Raw genomic sequence first — 21,156 nt, forward strand, 5'->3', positions numbered from 1 at the left:
TAAAAAATGGGATTCCCCCATTTAAACTATCAGAAATTACGAAGTGATGCCAGATGTCCGAGTTCTTTTTTGGCGTGAATTCTCCTCATTTTGATAGTTTTTTCTTATTGAAAAAGGAGTGCACACGAATTATCTTATGTTTTTGTTATTTCTTAAATTATATAAATAAAGCATTTAGAAATCGAAATATATTGTTTCAAATTGCCTTTATTTTAGCAGTGTTTTCTATACAAAGTTTTAACTAAGGTTTGTCCGAGTTCTTTATTGAGCCACTGTATGTTGCGAAATATCAATCAGCCGAAACTATGCAATGGGACACGATTAGCAGTGAAATGGACAATGAACAATGTAATTGAAGCAACAATTTTGAAAGGCAAATTTAAAGGTGAAGATGTTTTGATTCCGCGCATTCCAATGATTTCAACAGATTTGCCTTTTGATTTTAAGTGACTTCAATTTCCCATTCGCCTTGCTTTTGCTATTACAATCAATAAGTCTCAAGGTCAAACTCTTCAATTATGTGGAATTGACCTAACTTATCCATGCTTTGGACATGGGCAACTGTATGTAGGATGTTCTCGAGTAGGGAAACCATTGTTACTTTATATTTATACACCGCATGAAAATAAAACCAAAAATTTTGTGTATCAGAAGCCTTTAGAATAAGTTGTTAGTTTACAATCATTAGAGTAAGTCACTAAAATAAATAAAACATTGTTATTAGAATAAGTCACAAAATAATGGCCGAGCATGAATTAAATGATGAAACAAGAAAAAAACAAAGAACACTTTTCATTTATATTTTTCTTTCACCCAGCGAAGCGGGCGAGAGTCCGCTAGTTATTTACATTTAGTTGTCACCAGGCTCTGAAAATGGCAAAATGAATGAAACTTTCTGCGTATTGGGAAAATCCAATTTTCATACCTATGGTAATGCCCATAAATCTATTTATGCATTATTACAATGAATATTATTTAACTTATTTTGTCACAATAAAACTAGAACCTCGCTAAGCACTTATTTTAAGGACTAGTTTTTTTTCAGAAATAGACTAGTTTGGGATGAAAGAGGTATACTATACTCAAGTTTATCAAAAATAAAGTAGCGGTTTTCGGAAGGCTGGAACTTCATTAGGCATAATGAAATTTATCACACTTCATCGTGTTTTGAAAACGATCTCTGATTACTGGCTTTCCTCTCACTTTCGTTTATCCTTCTTCTTGTTTATTTTCTGTACTAATGTCAAGGCCCGTAGGAAGGAACAATCTTTTATATTACATTATTCTTGCGAAGAACCGTCAAAAACAGAAAATAGGCAATTAAGAGCATTCGCGGACGACTTCATCAGATGACCCAAAATAGACAATTTTACAAAATGGTTTGCAATTAATATTTTATACAGCTAAATTAGGAATTTTAATCATTTACCCCAATTCCCCATTCACCTTTACACGCAAATATAAAACGTAAATTAAAAGCAACATAGATTGATTTTGAAACAATCGCTTTATTTAGAACTTTTACTTGAATATTTTCGTGTGCACACACAGGCGTGTGCTGGTAATTCTATTTCAGTTACTTTTGAAATGTGTCCATATAGCAGATCTTGTTTTTGCATAAATTGTATTATTTATTACATTTCTAAATGGTTACATAAGCGCAATTTCTATATGTTTGTGTAGTATATGGTTTTTGGTAACTTGTTTCTTGTTTATTCAGGCAAAAAAGTGCATACAATTGGAAATGTTTTTTATTGTTGTTTTGTTGTAACTATTCAGGAGAGACTCGAAGTGGTAGGTAAAGATCGGTTTTTTTGTTTATACTGCTTAATCGCAACGAATTGCTTAGTCGACCTCCTCGATGGTGGGACCTGCACCGGCACCAGCTGCACCAGCACCTGGAGCACCACCTGCTCCTGGGAAGCCACCAGGCATACCGCCGGGCATACCACCTGGAGCACCACCGGCTCCTTGGTACAACTTGGTAATAATTGGATTGCACACGGATTCCAATTCTTTTTGACGGTGCTCGTATTCTTCTTTCTCAGCCAGTTGGTTAGCATCCAACCATTTGATAGTTTCGTTGCACTTGTCCAAAATGGTGGTGCGGTCTGATTCGGACAACTTAGTCTTCATGTTCTCCTCATCCAAAGTAGCCTTCATGTTAAAGCAGTATGACTCCAACGAGTTCTTGGCGGCGATTGTCTCCTTTTGCTTCTCATCCTCAGTGCGGTATTTCTCGGCCTCGTTGACCATACGCTCAATATCCTCCTTTGACAGACGGCCCTTATCGTTAGTGATGGTAATCTTGTTTTCCTTATTGGTGGAACGTTCCAGAGCGGTTACGTTCAAGATACCGTTGGCATCAATATCGAAGGTGACTTCAATTTGTGGCACACCACGTGGTGCTGGTGGAATACCAGACAGTTCGAATTTGCCCAGCAAATTGTTGTCCTTCGTCATAGCACGTTCACCTTCATATACCTGAATCAACACACCGGGCTGATTGTCCGAGTAGGTAGTAAAGGTCTGAGTCTGCTTGGTTGGAATGGTGGTGTTCCTCTTGATCAATACACTCATCACACCACCAGCGGTTTCAATACCCAGGGAGAGGGGAGTAACGTCGAGCAGCAACAAATCTTGTACTTCTTGCGATTTGTCACCGTGCAAGATGGCAGCTTGCACAGCAGCACCATAGGCTACGGCCTCATCGGGATTGATCGACTTGTTCAGCTCCTTGCCGTTGAACAAATCTTGCAACAATCGCTGCACCTTGGGAATACGCGTTGAACCACCGACCAGCACAATATCGTGAATGGCCGACTTATCCAATTTAGCGTCACGCAAAGCCTTTTCCACAGGATCCATGGTACTGCGGAACAAGTCAGCGTTCAATTCCTCGAAACGAGCACGAGTGATCGAGGTATAGAAATCGACACCTTCGAACAACGAGTCGATTTCAATGCTAGCTTGAGTGGATGAAGACAAAGTACGCTTCGCGCGCTCACAAGCTGTGCGCAGACGACGCAGAGCACGCTTGTTGGAAGTCAGATCCTTCTTGTGCTTGCGCTTGAACTCCTGAACGAAGTGAGTGACGAGACGATTGTCGAAATCTTCACCACCCAAGTGTGTGTCACCAGCAGTCGACTTAACCTCGAAGATACCATCATCGATGGACAGAATGGACACATCAAAAGTACCACCACCCAAATCGAAGATCAACACATTGCGTTCACCAGTAGCCTTTTTGTCCAAACCGTAAGCAATAGCAGCGGCAGTTGGCTCATTAATAATACGCAATACATTCAAACCAGCAATGGTACCAGCATCCTTGGTAGCTTGACGTTGAGAATCGTTGAAGTAGGCGGGCACAGTTATGACAGCGTTGGTAACTGTCTTGCCCAAATAAGCCTCAGCGGTCTCCTTCATTTTGGTCAACACCATCGATGAAATTTCTTCAGGAAAGAAAGTCTTCTTCTCATCCTTGTAGGTGACGCTAATCTTTGGTTTGCCATCAACATTAACCACTTCGAAGGGCCAGTGCTTCATATCAGATTGAACGTTGGCATCGTCGAATTTGCGGCCAATCAAACGTTTGGCATCGAAAATCGTGTTAGTGGGGTTCATGGCAACCTGATTCTTGGCAGCATCGCCGATCAGACGCTCTGTTTCGGTGAAGGCAACATATGATGGGGTAGTGCGATTACCCTGGTCATTGGCAATAATTTCAACTTTGCCATGCTGGAATACACCCACGCAAGAGTAGGTAGTACCCAAATCAATACCAACAGCAGGAGCTTTAGACATCTGAAATTTAAAATGGAAAATAGTGATTATTGTAAAAGTTTAATGTTACTATTTCTGCAAATTTTGTTTGTAAAACGGAATTAGGGAAAAGCGTTAAAGACGTGGAGCAATTTGCTGATCGTTTGAAAATTTAAGGAAAGCAAACATGTCAACAAAATTATAAAATGGAACAAATAGAAAAGGGCGTACAAAATAATATAAACTGTAAATTTCTTATCAGTTTCACAAAAAAAAAAAGAAACATGTTTGCTTTTGGTGTTTTTTTCTTTAATTTTAATTGCTCATCCTATCAAGGTTGAAAACACGCCCAAATGAACTTATATATATATACATTTTATCAAGGCGTGGAATTTAGATATTGACCTGGCGTAGTCAAGTTTAGTTACTTACGTCTGTTATGAGGGCATTCTCAGCATATTTGACATACAAAAATGGGCATTTTGCAGATTTTATCTTTTATAGCTTTTAGCTTTTTTATAAAGAAAGGAGAAATCACTGTCACTTTACAAGTACCATATTAACTACCTAACCCTAACAATGAAGCCCCATTCCCCAAATATATATTTTAAATGTCAGTAAAGAATTAAGAGAACCTACAAACCTACATTAATGTTTTGTTACATGTCATGTAAATTTGTTTATTTATTATAGTTCGAAACAAAATGACTCGAGAACTTTAAAATTTTGTTTGTTCACGCCAAAAATGTTCAATCTTGCAAGGATATGCCCAATGTTTACATCTTTAGTAAAGTCAAAAATCGGAATGAGTTGGATTTTACGGAATCAATGTTTGTTATTTAAACATCTATGGATTATTGCCTTAATCGCCAGGGCATTGTAGAAATCGTACTAATTGTATTAATTATTAATAATTTCCTGAACACTTAATGTCTTCCTCGATACAATTCCTTTGTTTGATTGTATAAAAGATCTTGTTTGGAATATACAATCAATAATTTTGAGACTAAAATGGTAAAACATGAAGTCGCTTGGCAACACGTCATCTGTTTGTAAGAACGTATTAATCAACGTTTGGCAAATAAACGAAGTGCTCATGAGTAATGCGAGTACAACGATACTAACAATTTCGAAAGACTCGTAGTAAAGTTGAAACATCATGATGGCAAACTGTAACGAAAACGAATTCACAACATACATATGTATGTACATGCGAAAAATAAAGCAGAGTACAACAAATCTTATCGATCAATGAATATTTGGCAATGATAAAGGCAATCAACTATGAGAGAATTACTAAATAAGTAATATGTGCTTAATACAGGGTGGCTGATGAATTTTGCTACATTAAGAAACTCAAATAACTTTTTTTTTAGTGTATGGAATTCATTTATTTTTTCAAGTTGAAGGTCATTGAATTTTATTAAATGTAGCTTAACTAGTTTTAAAAATAATTGAATTTAAATGCCCCCCATGCTCGTTGACACAAGTGCGGCATCTTAGTAAAAAGTTGTTCATTGCTGCTTTGAGAGTTGCGACAGGAATAGCCGCAATTGTTGCCCGAATGGATTGTTTTAGTTCATCCAAATTTGTTGGCTTTGTTTTATAAACTTCTTGTTTACATAAACCCCACAAGAAAAAGTCAAGTGCAGTAAGGTCAGGCGACCTGGGGGGCCAACGAAATTCGGAGTTTCTTGAAATCAATTTATTGGGAAATTTTCGTCGCAACTCTGTCATAACAGTCTGGGCTATGTGAGACGTTGCCCCATCTTGTTGAAACCACACAGAGTTGAAAGGAATTCTCTTTCGGCGTAGTTCTGGATAGAAAAATTCTTTCAGCATTTTCAAATAACGGTATCCAGTAACCGTAACGGTGTGACCATTTTCTTCAAAAAAATAAGTCCCGACAATACAGCGTGAAGAAACCGCACACCACACTGTAACGCGAAGAGGATGCAATTCCGTCTCGTGGAGTATCTGTGGGTTAGAAGTACTCAATATTCGACAATTTTGTTTGTTCACATTGCCGTTTAAATCGAAATGGGCCTCATCAGACATGAAAAGGCAGTTTAACATGTTTTGGTCTTCTTCCACCATTTGCAGGATCTTCTGGCAAAATTCCAAGCGAATCGGCAAGTCTGCTGCATTCAGTTTGTTAACCATTTGAATTTTGTAGGGAAATAAGTCTAAATTTTTGTGCATTATTGTTTGCAAAGACTGTCGGCTGACACCAAGTTGAGCAGATAAGCTTCTTGTTGAAACCCTTGGATTGCTTTGTATAGCTGCAGCTACAGCAGCGATCGTTTCCTCCGTCCGAACTGGTGGGTTTCGATGATAAGGCCTTCTTGCGACTGTTCCTTGCTCAGCAAAATTATTCACCAGTCTCATTATGGTCCATCTGCTCGGGGGATCGCCGCAAAACATCCGCCTGTACTCTCTCTGTACCAAAACTACGGACTCCAGTGCGTGATAGCGGCGGACTATCCAAATTGTTGTCCAGTTATCCATTTGTCCAGTTATCCCTTTTAATAAATTTTAAAGATCAATCTGCAAATTAAAACAAAAATGGAACAGATAACTTAAAATGAAAAAAAGTTATTAAATTTTTTTTGGTAGCGGCTTTCATCAGCCACCCTGTACAAATACAATTCATAACAACGCAATAATCATTCACACGAATTCAGCTAAATTGATCGGGAATCCTAGCTAGCTAAAGTACTCGGATAAGAGAATACCGAACGTTATTTAAAAAGTACTTTTATTACTCAATATTAAGTAATTTTACAAAACAAGTTATGCTGAATTACCATAAATGGCGGGTACAAATCTGTCGTTTCGCTTTGAAAAGGCTAAAAGCAGAATTACATACGCACGTACTGTATTTGAAAACAACTTGAGAGTAAAACTATTATAATTAGCTTTAATTTTGGACATAATTTAATGAAACTTCAAGAAGTAGCTTATTTATATCGATAAAAATATTCAATAAAATTTCCATTAGCTACAATAAGCTGCTCGATTCGGTTCCGGGGTTAAACTTCACTTTCTCTTTACACATGACAATATAAAGGGTGGTTAAGTTTCAAGGGCCGGAGTTGATTTTGAATAAAATACAACTGTCATTTCTATTTATTATGATAATATTGGTATGCCTCAATTACGTATGGAACAAAATATCGGCCAAATGACCACCGCGGCCTCGGCTGCACACCTTCATCCGATGCTCCAAATTTTCGATAACCCTGAGGTATAATTGAGGTTCTATGCCGTTAATGTGCCGAATTATCTCATCCTTTGGCTCTTGAATTGTTGCTGGCTTATCGACGTACACCTTTCCTTTCAAATAACCCTAAAGAAAGAAGTCCAACGGTGTCGTTGAAGTTTAGGAGTGGTTCACATTCAACATCGGCCATACCAATATTATCATAATAAAAAGAAATGACAATAATTTCCTAAAAAAAATTGTATTTTATTCAAAATCAACACGGGTCCTTGAAACTTAACCACCATCTATTAAAAAAGTGCAATATTTTATATATTTATTTATACATTTTCTTTACTTTATTATTATTATATAGCATTTTTATATCAATTTAGAATAATTCCATTTGAATATTTTTGATTTTTTAGCTTATTTATGTATTTTATGCTGATTGTGCTTATTTTTATTATATGTAGGTGTATACGGGTGATATAAGGCTACTAGGCAACTGCGCATTATATATTAACCTCAGTGGTGGTGTGGAAACTGCAAAATTCCCAACTTTTCGTTCAAAAATACCCAATTCACGTTTCTACTGGTGTGGCAATACTGGCGAATGATATAAAACAGGGCTTCTTAAACTGTGGGTCGTGACCCCCAGGGGGGTCGCGTGACTACCGAAAGGGCGTCGCAAAGATCTGATACTTTTCAATCATTATAAATAAAATTTTAAAATTAGTATACAGTTGTAGTATACTATTGTAGTTTTATTATAACTATTTTTTGAAAAAAGTGGCAATGCAAAACTGTTATGTAGGGCCTATAAATGAAAATATGGAAGTAGCATTTAAAATAATAAATACAACGCGCGACTTCTAGCAAAACAAAAAAAAGAAAATATGACGAATCATATTTGCAGTATGGCTTCACATGCTCTTCTCACAACAATGAAGAACAACCAGTGTGCTTAATTTGCAAAGAAGTTTTGGCTGCAGAAAGCATGAAACCGTCAAAACTGCGACGTCATTTGAATACTAAACATGCAACGTTATCAAAAAAGCCAAAAGAATATTTTGAGCGTCTTTTGCAAACATCAAATAAAGAAAAAAACACTTTGGAGAAGTATGTTACTTTGAATAATAAATATCTATTGGCATCGTATGAAGTTTCGTATTTGATAGCAAAAACGAAAAAGCCTTTTACTATTGGAGAGCAACTTTTACTACCTGCAGCTATAAGAATGTCTGAAATTGTTCATGGAAAACAGTATGCTGCTGAAATTAGTAAAATTCCATTATCAAATGACACTGTGTCCAAAAGAATTTCAGACATTAGCAATGATCAGTTTCAACAGCTTCTTATGAGGCTTAAAGACAGCTCAACTTTTGCAATACAACTGGACGAGTCGACAGACATTTCAAAAATGGCACAGTTGTTACTTTTTGTAAGATATATTTATGAGGGAAGCATTCATGAAGATATACTGTTTTGTCGTCCTCTGGAAGGTCATACTCGGGGAAAAGATATATATAAAAAAGTAAATGAGTTTTTTGAAAAAGAAGGATTAAATTGAAAAAATTGTGTTGGTGTGTGCACGGACGGTGCTGCAGCAATGACCGGACAAGATCTTGGTTTTACAGCATTTGTTAAAGCTGGAAATGATCATATTACATTTACACATTGTATGATTCACCGAGAGGCACTTGTTGTTAAAAAAATTGCACCACAATTAAACACTGTGTTTTTTGATGCAGTCAAAATCATTAACTTTATTAAAAGTCGAGCACTTAATAGTCGATTGCTTAAAAATTTGTGCATTGATATGGATTCGGATTATACAAGTTTATTGCTACATGCTGAAGTTAGGTGGCTATCAAGAGGTCGAAGTTTGAAACGATTATTATTTTTAAAAGATGAAGTTCTTATATTTCTAACAGAGCAAAATTCTAATTTGGCCGATAACTTTCACGATAATTTATGGCTTCTCAAGCTATGCTATTTGGCAGATATTTTTGATAAAATCAATGATATGAATTTATCAATGCAGGGAGTGTGCGTTAATATGTTTATGTTAAAAAATAAACTTGAGGCCTCTGTTAAAAAAATTCTTATATGGAAGAACAGAGTGGAAAGTGGATCGCTCGAAATGTTTCCATTTACTGACGAGTATATAATTAGTAACAATATTTCAAAAAAGGATACTCCTATAACAAAAATTATAGTTAATCATTTGAAGGATATGGGAGTTTACATGCATAGGTATTTTCCCCAATGATATCGATACACAACAATGGATTTGCAATCCATTTTCAATTGAAATGGCACACTTAAAAGCACAAGAAGAATTTGTCGAATTAACAAGTGATACTACCTTGCGACTCAGATTTTCTCAAGTGCCTGTACATGAATTTTGGATAGAAATCAAATCAGAATATCCCCTACTATCGGAAATGGCAATGAACAAATTACTGCCATTTTGTATAACATATTTATGTGAATCAGCCTTTTCCACATTAACTTACATAAAATCAAAATACCGTTCAACTTTAATAAACGTTGAAAATTTATTACGATCTGCACTAACTCAAATTGAGCCTAGATTTAATTATTTGTGTAAAAATAAACAATCACATCCGTCACATTAATATTGTTTGATGTTAATATGTTTTTATTAAAAAAAATTGTTACAAAAGTTTATTTCTTCTATTGAATAAATATATACATATATAGTTTTATGTCGTTCTATTTATTGTGTTTTATTACGACCGATATCCCGTCAACGTTTCCAGTTATATATATGTGAAATGAATGGGTACGTATTCTTTAATCCTTATTTTATTTACATTGTAAAATAGTGTGATATTACATCTACATCTACGGTTAATATATATAATATTTCATTATATGGAGGAGGGGGTCGTTTAAAATTTCCTAAGCTTGAAGGGGGTCGCTATATAAAAAAGTTTAAGAAGCCCTGATATAAAAAATGCACACTTTTCAGCGCTCTCACGAGAAAGTTTCGTATCTAGTCATCTATGTTTTCAATCACACTATCGCGAACTGCAGCAACATTTTCTGCAGTACGAGCTGTACGAGCATGCACTGCTGTTTTCACATGTCCTACAGACCCGGTTTGCTCAAACTCTTGCACAATTTTTCCGATCGTACGCACATTTGGACGATTATCTTGACCGAAAAAATCACGAAGTGCGTGATATGCATTTTGATTTGAACACCCGTTTTCATAATAAGCCTGAATAACTTTAACGCGTTGCTCGATTGTGTATCTTTCCATGGTTCAAATTGAGTTAGTCTGAAATTGAAAAATGTCAAATGAAATGCAGAAAAAACTTGATTAGGTGTGGTTCACATTCAACATCGGCCCTTAAAATTCAACCACCCTTTATTTTAATTGTACGAATATTTACCAAAAATATTAGGAAATACTGATAACTTAATAAGGCTAAACAATGTTTGAATGCCGAACAAAAAAATTACTGCATAATGATCGATATAACGGATTTCAACTATTGATCATTTTTATTGCCAACATTAAATTTATAAAATTTTTATTTTAACCATGAGCTTCGCAACTACGCTCTAACTTTATTAAACGTAAATTGCCTATCACTTCCTTCATCAACATGAAGAAGGATGAGTTGCAGAAATTCTTGGTGGACCACAGAGTTCTAGCATGGTCTAAGAGCGATGAATAGGATTAGACAGCTATCCTAAGCCTGCAATTCTTCAGAGAGAAAAAATAATAGGCACCCAAAATTGTAGCGACTGAACACAATTTTTAAGGGAAAACTTAGTGTATTGGTCGACGAAGGGCTTGTGATTGAAGTAGACAATTCTTTTTGCATTTTTAATTTTTATGTTACAGTAGCATCAGTAAAGTATATATTGATATAAGGCGAAAGTGTCAAATTTCGCGGGCTACGTACATTCGACTTCCGATTATTATAATTTTTATGTTGGTATATTCGTTTCGAAGATACGTTCACGGTTCGTCTTATTTTTTGAACACACCATATATGTAAATACATACATATCGCACCCTAAATACAAAAGGGTCACAACTCAAAATTTTCCAAAACTGAGTTTTTTGCATAAATTAATTCAGAGTACACATTTCTAACTGCTGCAAATATTTCGTTCACATAACTATCTTCTTTAACTGGAAAAATACAGTTATGTCTATTTTTATGTCAAGTGTGTTGCTTTTGCACGATCAACTAAAGAGAATTATTTTGAGTTGCGTTAATGGGCTCAAGAACAGCTGATTACTTTTATTACACATAAAGAGTTTTATTTTGAGTTCTGCCTCTATAACTGTAAAAAGTGATAAATTTCGTCGTATATTATTTTGCATTGTGCCTCTTTAGTTGTGAAAAGTGAGTTCAATTAGGTTAGGAAACTTATAAAATTAAAACATTTTATCAGTTAAAAAGGCACAACTTAAGATAATATCACTAGTTAATCGAAAAAATTTCAGTTAAAGAGTCATAAATCAAAATTTTGTTTTATTTTCGCAAACATAATATAAAATTGAAAAAAATATAGTAGAACCTTCTTCAATGTTGTATATTTTCATGATGGAACAATATTTTCTTTAAATATTACAATAATTTTTACATAAAACGTTTTTCGTCTCTCCTGAAAATCTTAGTATTTTGAGTTGTGACCCTTTTGTATTTAGGGTGCGATATGTATATGTAAATTTGACCGCAGATATATTAGTAAATATGTAAATGCTGCAATATTAAGAAATTGACCCTGAATTAAGAAACTCTATTAAAAAAAAAAAATTCAATAGGGGGGGTAAAACCAAGTTAATTTTTCGTTCACCTCTAACATTGTTACATTTTCATTAACAATATATTTATGTTGTTGCCAATATTTACTGAATTCATGGGGTAAGTACAGTTCAAGTTTAATACCACATATATGTAAAGAGAAGGTGAAGAAGTTTAATACCCTAAGTGTATGAAATAATTGAAAAGATCAACACCATTAAAGTATTTTTGTTATTTACTTTTTAAGAGTGAAAAAAATGTATTTCGCTACTTTAGATTATTAATATGCATCGATTGGTACTTCCCTTGACGAATTATCATAAAACTTTTCCATACACCCCAAAAAGTGGATAATTACCGGTAAAATCATTATACCTGAGACGTACCATATTATACATATTTTACATCTTACAACTAAGCAACAAAGCCTTGCAAAAAAAAAAAATAAAAAATCCACGAAGCAAACAAGCATGATGCGTTCTTTCACATACTGTAATGGCTGCTTTGCTTGTATGGCATCGCGAAAATTCAGCTCGGAGAACAACGATGAGTCACAGAAAAAACGACAAATAACTTCTCAACAAAAGCAAATACGGTATGAATAATCATACCCTAATCTAACACAACGTTACCCTACAAACCTGACAAAACGGAAATTTCCAGTGCTAAAGAGACATAACATGCCGTCGATGCATATGTACAAAATAAAAAAACGTGTCGAATAAAATGGTAGAACTTTCATAGTAAAGGAAACCATAAAATGTGTAAACCACATGAAAATAAAAAGATTAAGGTTAGAGATTGCGTTCAAACAAATGTTATGGTTTGCGGGTAGTAAAATCAATATTTGAGGACATACTGCCTGTACTTAAAAAAAAATTTTAATTTTAATTATACACCGACACTGCCCATGCCCTGCTAATAATCCTGCTCCAAAGTTCACGCCCAATGTCATTGCAAAAACTTGCGGTAAGTCCGATGAACCTCAAATTTTCAGTTTTCAGTCTTTTCTTTTTCTCCAAGAGGACAAACACTGAACAATGCCGCAAGTCATGTGAATAGTTTATGGTATATTTTAATTTCACATTTACCTAAAGCAGCTACTAAGTAACCACGTGTATAAATTATATTACACGCGTTTACCAGAAAAAAAAAATTTCACACCTTCAGCAAATTTCCAACGTCCAACATATTTCAGATTTTAAAATGTAGTTATTACTTACCTTTATTGTACTGTTTTATTTAAAATGCACTTAAATTAAATAATCGCAATTTGCTACTTCACTTTCTTTAACTTTATATCTCGCGTTCTACGCGTCTGATCTTACACACACTTTTTCAAGGAATGGTGGCAGCGCGCTTCTTCCAACAGTTTTTATAAATTATCCATGAAAAATATTCTAGCATGTTCTGCGGAGTGTTGCATTTTAACTGGAAAAGGGAAAAAAATGTACAAAGATTTACAAGAATTTGCTTAGTTCTTAATTTGTGTCCTTAATTGGCGGCCGCCATAGCCAAAGAATTTTAAGGGTGTTTACCATTCGGTGGAGCCTAGGACCGAAGCTCACTATTGCCATGAAATTATTTCTTTTATTGCGTCCACCCTCGTTAGGTAATTGCAAGCCTCCAAATGTATTCCTGCTACGAAAAAGCTCCTCCTAAAAACTCTTTGCCGTTCGGTGGCGATATAACATCGGTAGAATATCATTAAGACGGACACACCACAAATTGGAGGAGCAGCTTGACTAAACACGCAACAAAGGATTCCCGCCCAACTTAGAAATACGCCTAAGTCGAAATATTACATTGATAATACAATGCAATACATATAATATCCGTTTGAATTTTTTAAAGAATTGAGTACAAGTCTCCTTAAAAAACAACAAAATTGTACTTTTCAAATTATCTATGGAACTGCACTACTTTCCGAAATGTTATCAATGTGTCTATCTCATTTCTCATTTTTCTAGTAAGAACTAAAATTTAGTTAAGGTAAAAAAATCAGAAATTGTCACATTACTACTTTTATAAACTTATTTTATATTGTATTAAACGAAAAATATTTCTTATTAAAGGGAGATTTATGGGCCTGAACTAAGTGAAAAATGCAACACAGTTCCGGCCTGGAACTTTTCTTCCATTTTCATGGGATGCCGAGTTAAGTTAATTTCGTAAATGGATGAATGGATACGAAACACCACAGGAACCTGTAAGGTTTTAAAAATTTGTTTCCACCTGGACCAACTTAGTGTGTATTGGCGGGATAAACCAAGGCGCGTCTATTCCAGGTGGTAGAAATTTTTTGCCAAATGTTCACCACGCAATTGGAAAATAGGAGGGTTAGAGCTGAAATAAAATATGTATATGCTTATCATTTTGTTGTACCTCTTTGTTTACGTATTTGATTATCATTCTAATAATAGGGATAATTAAATTAGAACTAATTTCAGTTTTTTTTAATATCTACTGGTTAAATACATTTATTAATCATTTAATAATCTCATTTTGTTCCTTTATTTTCCACCTAAAGTTATTTTATTCATTATTTGTTCAATAAAATGAACAATAAATAATATTGAAAACTAGTTATCAATTTGATAAAAATTAATTAGACATACTTTTGTTACAATACCATTAAATTCCTTTAACAAAGTCAAACTAATATCTGCATATCAAACTGCATGCATACAAACTTACATGCAGCATCCAAGAAAGCAACCACCATTCGTCACAAATATGGTGAAAAGATGACTTATGTACACATATATGTACATATATGCGGACATACACACACATGTGTACATATATGTTTTATCAGTGAGATAACCCGAAATTTAAGAAATTTAGCATTTTTATCTACTATGAGAGAACAAAAAATTAAGGCTTCGAATTTTTGGTTGTATCGAAATGTCTAATGTAGAACTTTTCTTATAAGAAAACGACTTCTGGTTGTTTTGTGGGTCACAATGGATTCTTTGTGACATTAAATTTAACTAACAGCAAAATACATTACGTGTATTTGAGTTGAAGACGTACGTTATGCCGGCATGCCAAATGTTTAAAGAAAAACATTTCTGTATCACACAAAATTTTTATGGGTGGTGTTTGCTATAGGTATAAAATGAAATTTAAATACACCCCTACCTTTCACCGTCTACGTCTACCATAAATTGTATCAAAACCCTTTTTTACTTTAATAAAGATTCATTCTATAATATATTTACAACGAAATATAATATTTACTTTCACGGCAGGAACATCTATTTTTTTTGTTTATATGCGGCATTACTTTCATTGTAAACCCATTTTACACGTCACGTCAGTCAAATACATTGCCGCAACGAATGCGCTGTGTCTATCGAGCATTTAGAAGACATATTTACACAAAGCAAGTAGAATTTAGAAAACGGCAGAAAAATTTCCTTGTCTGCAAATACCGACTTAAAAGTTATCTTCTCAATTATTTCCAAAGCAGCCGCGTTCTACCACATTAATATATCTCACATCTATAAAATTTATGTTTGAAAAAGCTGTAAATCGATTTATTTGTGTAAGCCTTGGGTTTTTTATTAAATATTGTAAGATTTATTAAAGCTAACAAATTTAAAATTCAACTTCTTAGTGACACTAATATACGTATCTATTCATGCCGCTGTCCAAATTAGAAATAAATTGAAACTAAGCCGTGTAGTCAAAGTGTCGTGTTGTCGTCTAAATAATTGCATTCGTAAAAACGTGTCTTTTAGTATTAGGTAAATTCTGTCTGTCGTCGTCCGACGTCAATGTGTGTATATTCGAAATTGTGTCGTTTTCTATGTGTTTGCGTATTAGTGGTTATCTCAACTATTCCTCAAATTTTGGTTTAAAGGTATTTATCATCAGCTGTTAGTTAACCGCCCATAATCATAAATACCAAATTATTACTATTATAAATAAATGTCTAAAATAATAATAGATCAACTAAATCACGCACAAAAGGTGCGTATTTTATATAAGACAATATTACGCTTGCACAGAGGTAGATTTTATTGTCATATCATAATTTTTCTTCACGTCTTATTAATTACACTTCACCTGCAGGCTTGCCAGAGGAATTGCGCGATTTAGGTGATAAATATGCACGCGATGAATTTAGGCGGCATCTCACATGTGCACCTATGGAGGCGCAACTATTTATGACGGAATGGGCCGTAAGATATTTACAATATACTAAATCATGTATTACTTTCCATTTTACAGAAATACGCAGTAACGATCACCTCACAACTAGGATTGAAAGGTAAACCAACTGGGGCAATAGGTGATGAATTGGACACCAGTACCGTTGAAATGCTTAAAGACGATCAAGTCGTTCAATTATATGAGCTCATGTTAGCTGCTAAAGGCGTTGAAGGTGACAAAATTACAGTTGAAGATGTGAAAGGGAAATAAAAAAACATTTTTTCAAATTGCTACTCGATATAATTGGCATTTCCTTGCTTTTCTAACACTTTATATTCATATTGAATGCACCCTTCCTGTTGAATACCCAGTGGCATCTCTGGATCGGGTTCAACCTCTTGAAAATCGGCAGGGATATTAGGAAAGAACGTGTCACATTTAAAATCTTTGAGAATTTTAGTTAAGTATAGTCGATGACAGCGTGGCGAATCCATGGCCTCTTTGTATACTTGGCTACCGCCAACAATCCAAACCGTATCAATTTGCTCCTGTTGATCGGACTGTTCCAAATGCTGCATTGCCGCCTCTAAACTAGAATGCAATAAGACATTTTCTGGCAATTCGGCTGATTTGAGTGTCGTACTCAATACGACATTTACGCGATCAAAAAGTGGTCGTTTATTTTCAGGTATGCCATAATACGTTCTTCGTCCCATTATCACCACATTGTGCTTCTTGGGATTTTGCCGGCGTCTAGTTGTGGTCGAAAAGTATTTCAACTCCGATCTGTTAGAAATAAGATTTGTAATCAAGTAGAAAAGACAATCTACAATTCGCAGAAATATTACATACTTAAGACGCCATGGTAATTCACCGTTTAGGCCAATACCGGAATTCTCGCAAACCGCGACGATTAAGTTAAATTTCAACATGTTATATGATAATAAGCGGGACGCTTACAAAAACAATTAAGCTGCTGAAATTGTTACCAACGATAGAAAATATCGTGGAAGCACCTCAAATATCGATCATTTCTTCTCATTAAAAGCCACTATAGAAGGTGGCAAATCTATTTTTGGCGATTTTGTCAATTGAGGGACGATAGTGCGTTTGCATATCACTGAGTGATTTTTTTGTTATTTTTTTAAATATGAATAAATTGTTCTAGTTATAAAAATAGATAATTCCTCCTCATATACAGAATGGTTAAATGTGTATAATTTCTGTCTACCAACTAGTTGAATAAGATGATTAAAGTTCTTTATGTTCATTCTAAAATATTGGGCAATTCTTGTAGAATCTACACGTCTTTACTCAACATCTCGACACCCAATTGATCATTTTATAACAACTATATATCTAATTTGATTGAATGCGACAACAATATTTTAAGTGTGGGCATTGCCATGTTAAGCTATAGTAATTTTGGAAATGTAGGCAAGTACGTTGTGTCCGCGCTCTTGATTGTTCGAAAACATATGTATCTTGATTTATACGACGAAGAGGAAAGAAGGACACAGAGATTCTCGGTGAGTCCTTTTTTGCAAAGAAGGGAAATGCATACCCTGGAAGACTAAAATTATCAAAGATGCTGTCACAAAAAATTTCAATTTACTGTCGAACATGCAAAATGACAGCCCATTTATTCACGTATATTGATAATATAAGACTTGAAATATTTCATGGAATGAATTACTAACTTCATTCAATTCGCTGTCTCGATTGTCAATTTCATTGACGTTAGTTAGCTTGGTCCGTTAACGTAGAACCGGCTAAAGAAAAAAAGGTAATATCTGGTAGCAACGACGCTGAATTACCCCATATCTACACCTTCTACAGATTAAGTTATGTCAGGTGGAGATCGCGTATTTCACTGCTAAAATAAATCTGCCGTATCGAGTTTCTTGCAATCACTGTCTCAACATAAGCTGTCATTTCGTAGTTTGATAACTCAATTTTCATTTTGCCGCGCCATTTGCATTATTTTAGATTTGTGATTTTTAAATTAAACAAACTAATGAAGTGCTGCTGTTGTGTTTGACAGTTTTCATTGGCTTCGCTTATGGTGCTCACATTCACCAACGTAAACGTACGCCCGTATCAGCTGGCACGACGAAACTAATGAAAGACCCATGTAAAGGAGTCCTCATCACCGTTCCGTTCCGCAGTATCGTAGATCGTTGACGTGGGATTTTAGATTTTTTCCGTAGAATGAAGTCAGCTGATTGCTCTTGTTGTAGGCATATCATCGGTCGTCTTCGTCTAGCTCATCTAAGGGTAGGCCCAGGAAACATGCTGTTTCGACAGGTTGGGTCCAGAGGGAGAGGGGGGTTAGATGAGTCGGTTTGAGGGGGCATTTGAAGAGGTGGTTAGTGTCGTGCGGGGTACCTTCACATGCCGGACATGTGTTTGGTATGTCGGGGTCAATTCTGGATAAGTAGGAGTTTAACCTGCTACAATATCCAGAACGTAATTGTGCCAGTGTTACACGAGTCTCACGGGGAAGCTGGAGCTCTTCATCTGCGATAGGTGGTGGTTGGACTCCGATTACGGCATTCACAGGACGGGAGTTCATGAAGGTGGTAACGGTCTCCCGGTGAATGTCGTTTATAGACTGTCTGAATACTGTCCGGTTCAGTAGGTTACGGTCGGTCTTGTCCTGGATTTCGCCAGCGTAGTCTAGGAGGTGTCTCCTGACGTGCCTGGGAGGCGGCTCGGGCTCAAGCAGGTGTCTGCAGGGATGAGACCTACGGTAGCATCCGAGCAGGAACTGCTTGCTGAGCAATTTGTTGTGCTCTACAACTGGGAGCATTTGTGCCTCGTTATGAAGGTGTTGGATGGGTGACATCAGGAGGCACCCGGTCGCTGTCCGAATGGCGGTATTTTGACAGGTCTGTAGATTTGTCCACTGCGAATCACTAGTTCCAGGCGACCAGACAGGCGCAGCATAGTTAAGAACCGGCCGGCCAATTGCCTTAAATGTCGAAAGCAACAGTTCTTTGTCTTTGCCCCAAGTGCTGCCGGCCAGCGATTTGAGGACCTTGTTGCGATTTTGGACTTTTGTGGCAATTGCGGTTGTATGCGCAGAGAAGGAGAGCAAGCTGTCAAAGGTTACACCCAAAATTTTGGGGTTATTCACAGTCGGAATTGGTGTATCATCGACTTTTACCTTAAGGGACAGCTTGACCTCCTTTGTCCAGGTGGTGAAAAGGGTCGCCGTGGACTTGGTGGGGGAAAGTTGGAGATTCCTCGCAGTGAAAAAGCGAGAAAGGTCGGTGAGGTAGTTGTTCACTTTGGAACACAGGCCATCGATGTCATTGCCCGACGCCATTATCGTGCAATCGTCAGCGTATGAGATCAGGGAAACTCCCGCTGGTGGTTGGGGGAGCTTCCAGATGTAGAAGTTAAAAAGCAAGGGTGAAAGGACACCACCCTGCGGTACGCCTTGCTTAATCTTCCTCTGCTTTGACATTTGATCTCGAAAAATCACTGAGGAGTGCCGACCGCTCAGGTAGTTCGCGGACCACCTCTTCAGCCCTGGCGGGAGTGTCGACTGATAAATATCATCTAGTAGCGTGGAATGGCTGACTGTATCGAAAGCCTTCTTTAGGTCCAACGCTACTAGGACAGTCCTTTCGCAGGGGCGGTTTTGGTTAAGCCCGCGATTTATCTGGGCGTTTATGGCGGTGAGTGCAGTGGTGGTGTTGTGCACTCGTCGGAATCCGTGCTGATGTGGGGCTGGGGCCAGGTGTGTCGTGTAGAGTGGGAGTAGGAGGGCTTCAAGTGTCTTCACTACTGGGGAAAGGAGAGTTATCGGCCGATAAGACTCCCCTTGGTTGGCGGGTTTCCCAGGTTTCAGTAGTGGGACCACTCTCCCTGCTTTCCACTTGTCAGGGATGATGAGAGTGGCCAGGGACAAATTGAAGACCCTTGTGAGGTATCCTACTCCCAGGGGTCCCAGATGGTGAGGTTACAAGTCTTCAGGTGCTCAACCCATTTAGTCCGCTTGTGTTGATTCACCAGTTGCCGGATCTCCAAATTGAGATCCCTTATGCGGGGATCCCCGGGATCGGCCTGGCGTAGGTGGTCACGCTCGTTTGCTAAACTGGCTGCTTCTGCTGGGAAATGAGGACGGATGTCCTTATAACTTCCAGCTGGGATGAAACGAGCCGCAGCAGCTGTGAGCACCTTGCGGAATGCGCGTTCGCCCACGCGCACATCAGTGGGGATGGGAAGAGCGGCGAAGGTGTCCTCAGTGAATTCCGTGAAGCCGGCCCAATTAGCTTTTTTAAAGTTAAAATAGGACCGGTGATTCGCGGAAACGAAGTCGGCAGGTCTCTCAATCGAGACGATAATGGGCAAGTGGTCTGATGCGAGCGATAGCATAGGTCGCCACGTTATGCTATTTATCAGACCCGCGCTAGCCCTTGTTAGGTCAGGCGAGCTGGTACAATTGCCCACTACCCTGGTGGGGGCGTCGTCGTTCACAGTGCTGAATGTCGAGTCGTCTATCTGCTCTGCCAATTGCTGTCCCCTACGATCATTTGGCAGGCTTGAATGCCAAAGATCGTGATGCGAATTGGACCGCAGCTATTTTAATACTGTGCCGGCTCATAAAGTCAACTATCTCGTCGGCCTTACTCGTTAGTCCGTTGCAGTTAAACTGGAGAAGCTTGAAGCTTCTCGATGAGGTCTGTGTAATCCGGGGGGTGAGGGACGCGTGGGGTTGTGTACGTTGGACCTGCTGCGCAATCCACTGTGGTTGTTGCGGCCTGATGGTGGTGGGCGGCCGCGCCTCCAGGGGCGGTAGTGGGTGCAGAGCTCTGCAGCAGGGGGCAACGTAGGCAGTTGTCCACTCACGGGTGGTGCGCAGGCTGGAACATCTCCGAAAATGGCACCAGCCACTGCAGGAATTGCATTGGACTGATACCAGGTTCCGAGGTATTACGGCCTGACACACGGAACAGGCTGTACGGGGAACCAGGGGCTGCTGATTTGTCCCCGCACTGGGGTTGGAGCAGGAAGGGATGGGAGGGGTTGAAGGGGAGTTGTGTTGCTCCGATAGGCTCGTCACCGTGGAGGTGTGGGTTGTGGTGGCGGTTGGTAGTGCCGTCCTATCAGGGGGTGTAGTAGCCGTGGAGGCATCAGACGCCTGTTGGCGGGAGCAACACTTGGCCACATACCGCGTGGACCACTCCCTGTGCGACTTAAGGCCTGAACAGGTCTTAA

General features: G+C 37.5%; 3 protein-coding genes across 3 annotated transcripts; 1 reads left to right on the plus strand and 2 right to left on the minus strand.

Annotated features, from left to right (window-relative positions):
• Positions 1-1,488: 1,488 nt before the first annotated feature.
• On the minus strand, positions 1,489-13,125 carry LOC129251268 (heat shock 70 kDa protein cognate 4). Its single transcript, XM_054890638.1, has 2 exons — positions 12,990-13,125; positions 1,489-3,807 (listed from the first exon to the last, which is right to left on the minus strand). Exon 2 carries the CDS (start codon positions 3,805-3,807, stop codon positions 1,846-1,848), a length of 1,962 nt encoding a protein of 653 aa, XP_054746613.1. The 5' UTR covers positions 12,990-13,125; the 3' UTR covers positions 1,489-1,845.
• Positions 13,126-15,642: 2,517 nt separating this feature from the next.
• LOC129235458 (succinate dehydrogenase assembly factor 3, mitochondrial) lies at positions 15,643-16,230 on the plus strand. The gene is made up of 3 exons (XM_054869311.1): positions 15,643-15,784; positions 15,847-15,956; positions 16,006-16,230. The coding sequence occupies exons 1-3, from the start codon at positions 15,703-15,705 to the stop codon at positions 16,195-16,197; spliced, it is 384 nt and encodes a 127-aa protein (XP_054725286.1). The 5' UTR covers positions 15,643-15,702; the 3' UTR covers positions 16,198-16,230.
• On the minus strand, positions 16,218-17,497 carry LOC129235457 (dihydrofolate reductase-like). Its single transcript, XM_054869310.1, has 2 exons — positions 16,780-17,497; positions 16,218-16,713 (listed from the first exon to the last, which is right to left on the minus strand). Exons 1-2 carry the CDS (start codon positions 16,857-16,859, stop codon positions 16,218-16,220), a joined length of 576 nt encoding a protein of 191 aa, XP_054725285.1. The 5' UTR covers positions 16,860-17,497.
• Between the last annotated feature and the right edge of the window lie 3,659 nt (positions 17,498-21,156).

Source organism: Anastrepha obliqua, chromosome 1 (assembly GCF_027943255.1).
Source record: "Anastrepha obliqua isolate idAnaObli1 chromosome 1, idAnaObli1_1.0, whole genome shotgun sequence".
NCBI lineage: Eukaryota > Metazoa > Arthropoda > Insecta > Diptera > Tephritidae > Anastrepha > Anastrepha obliqua.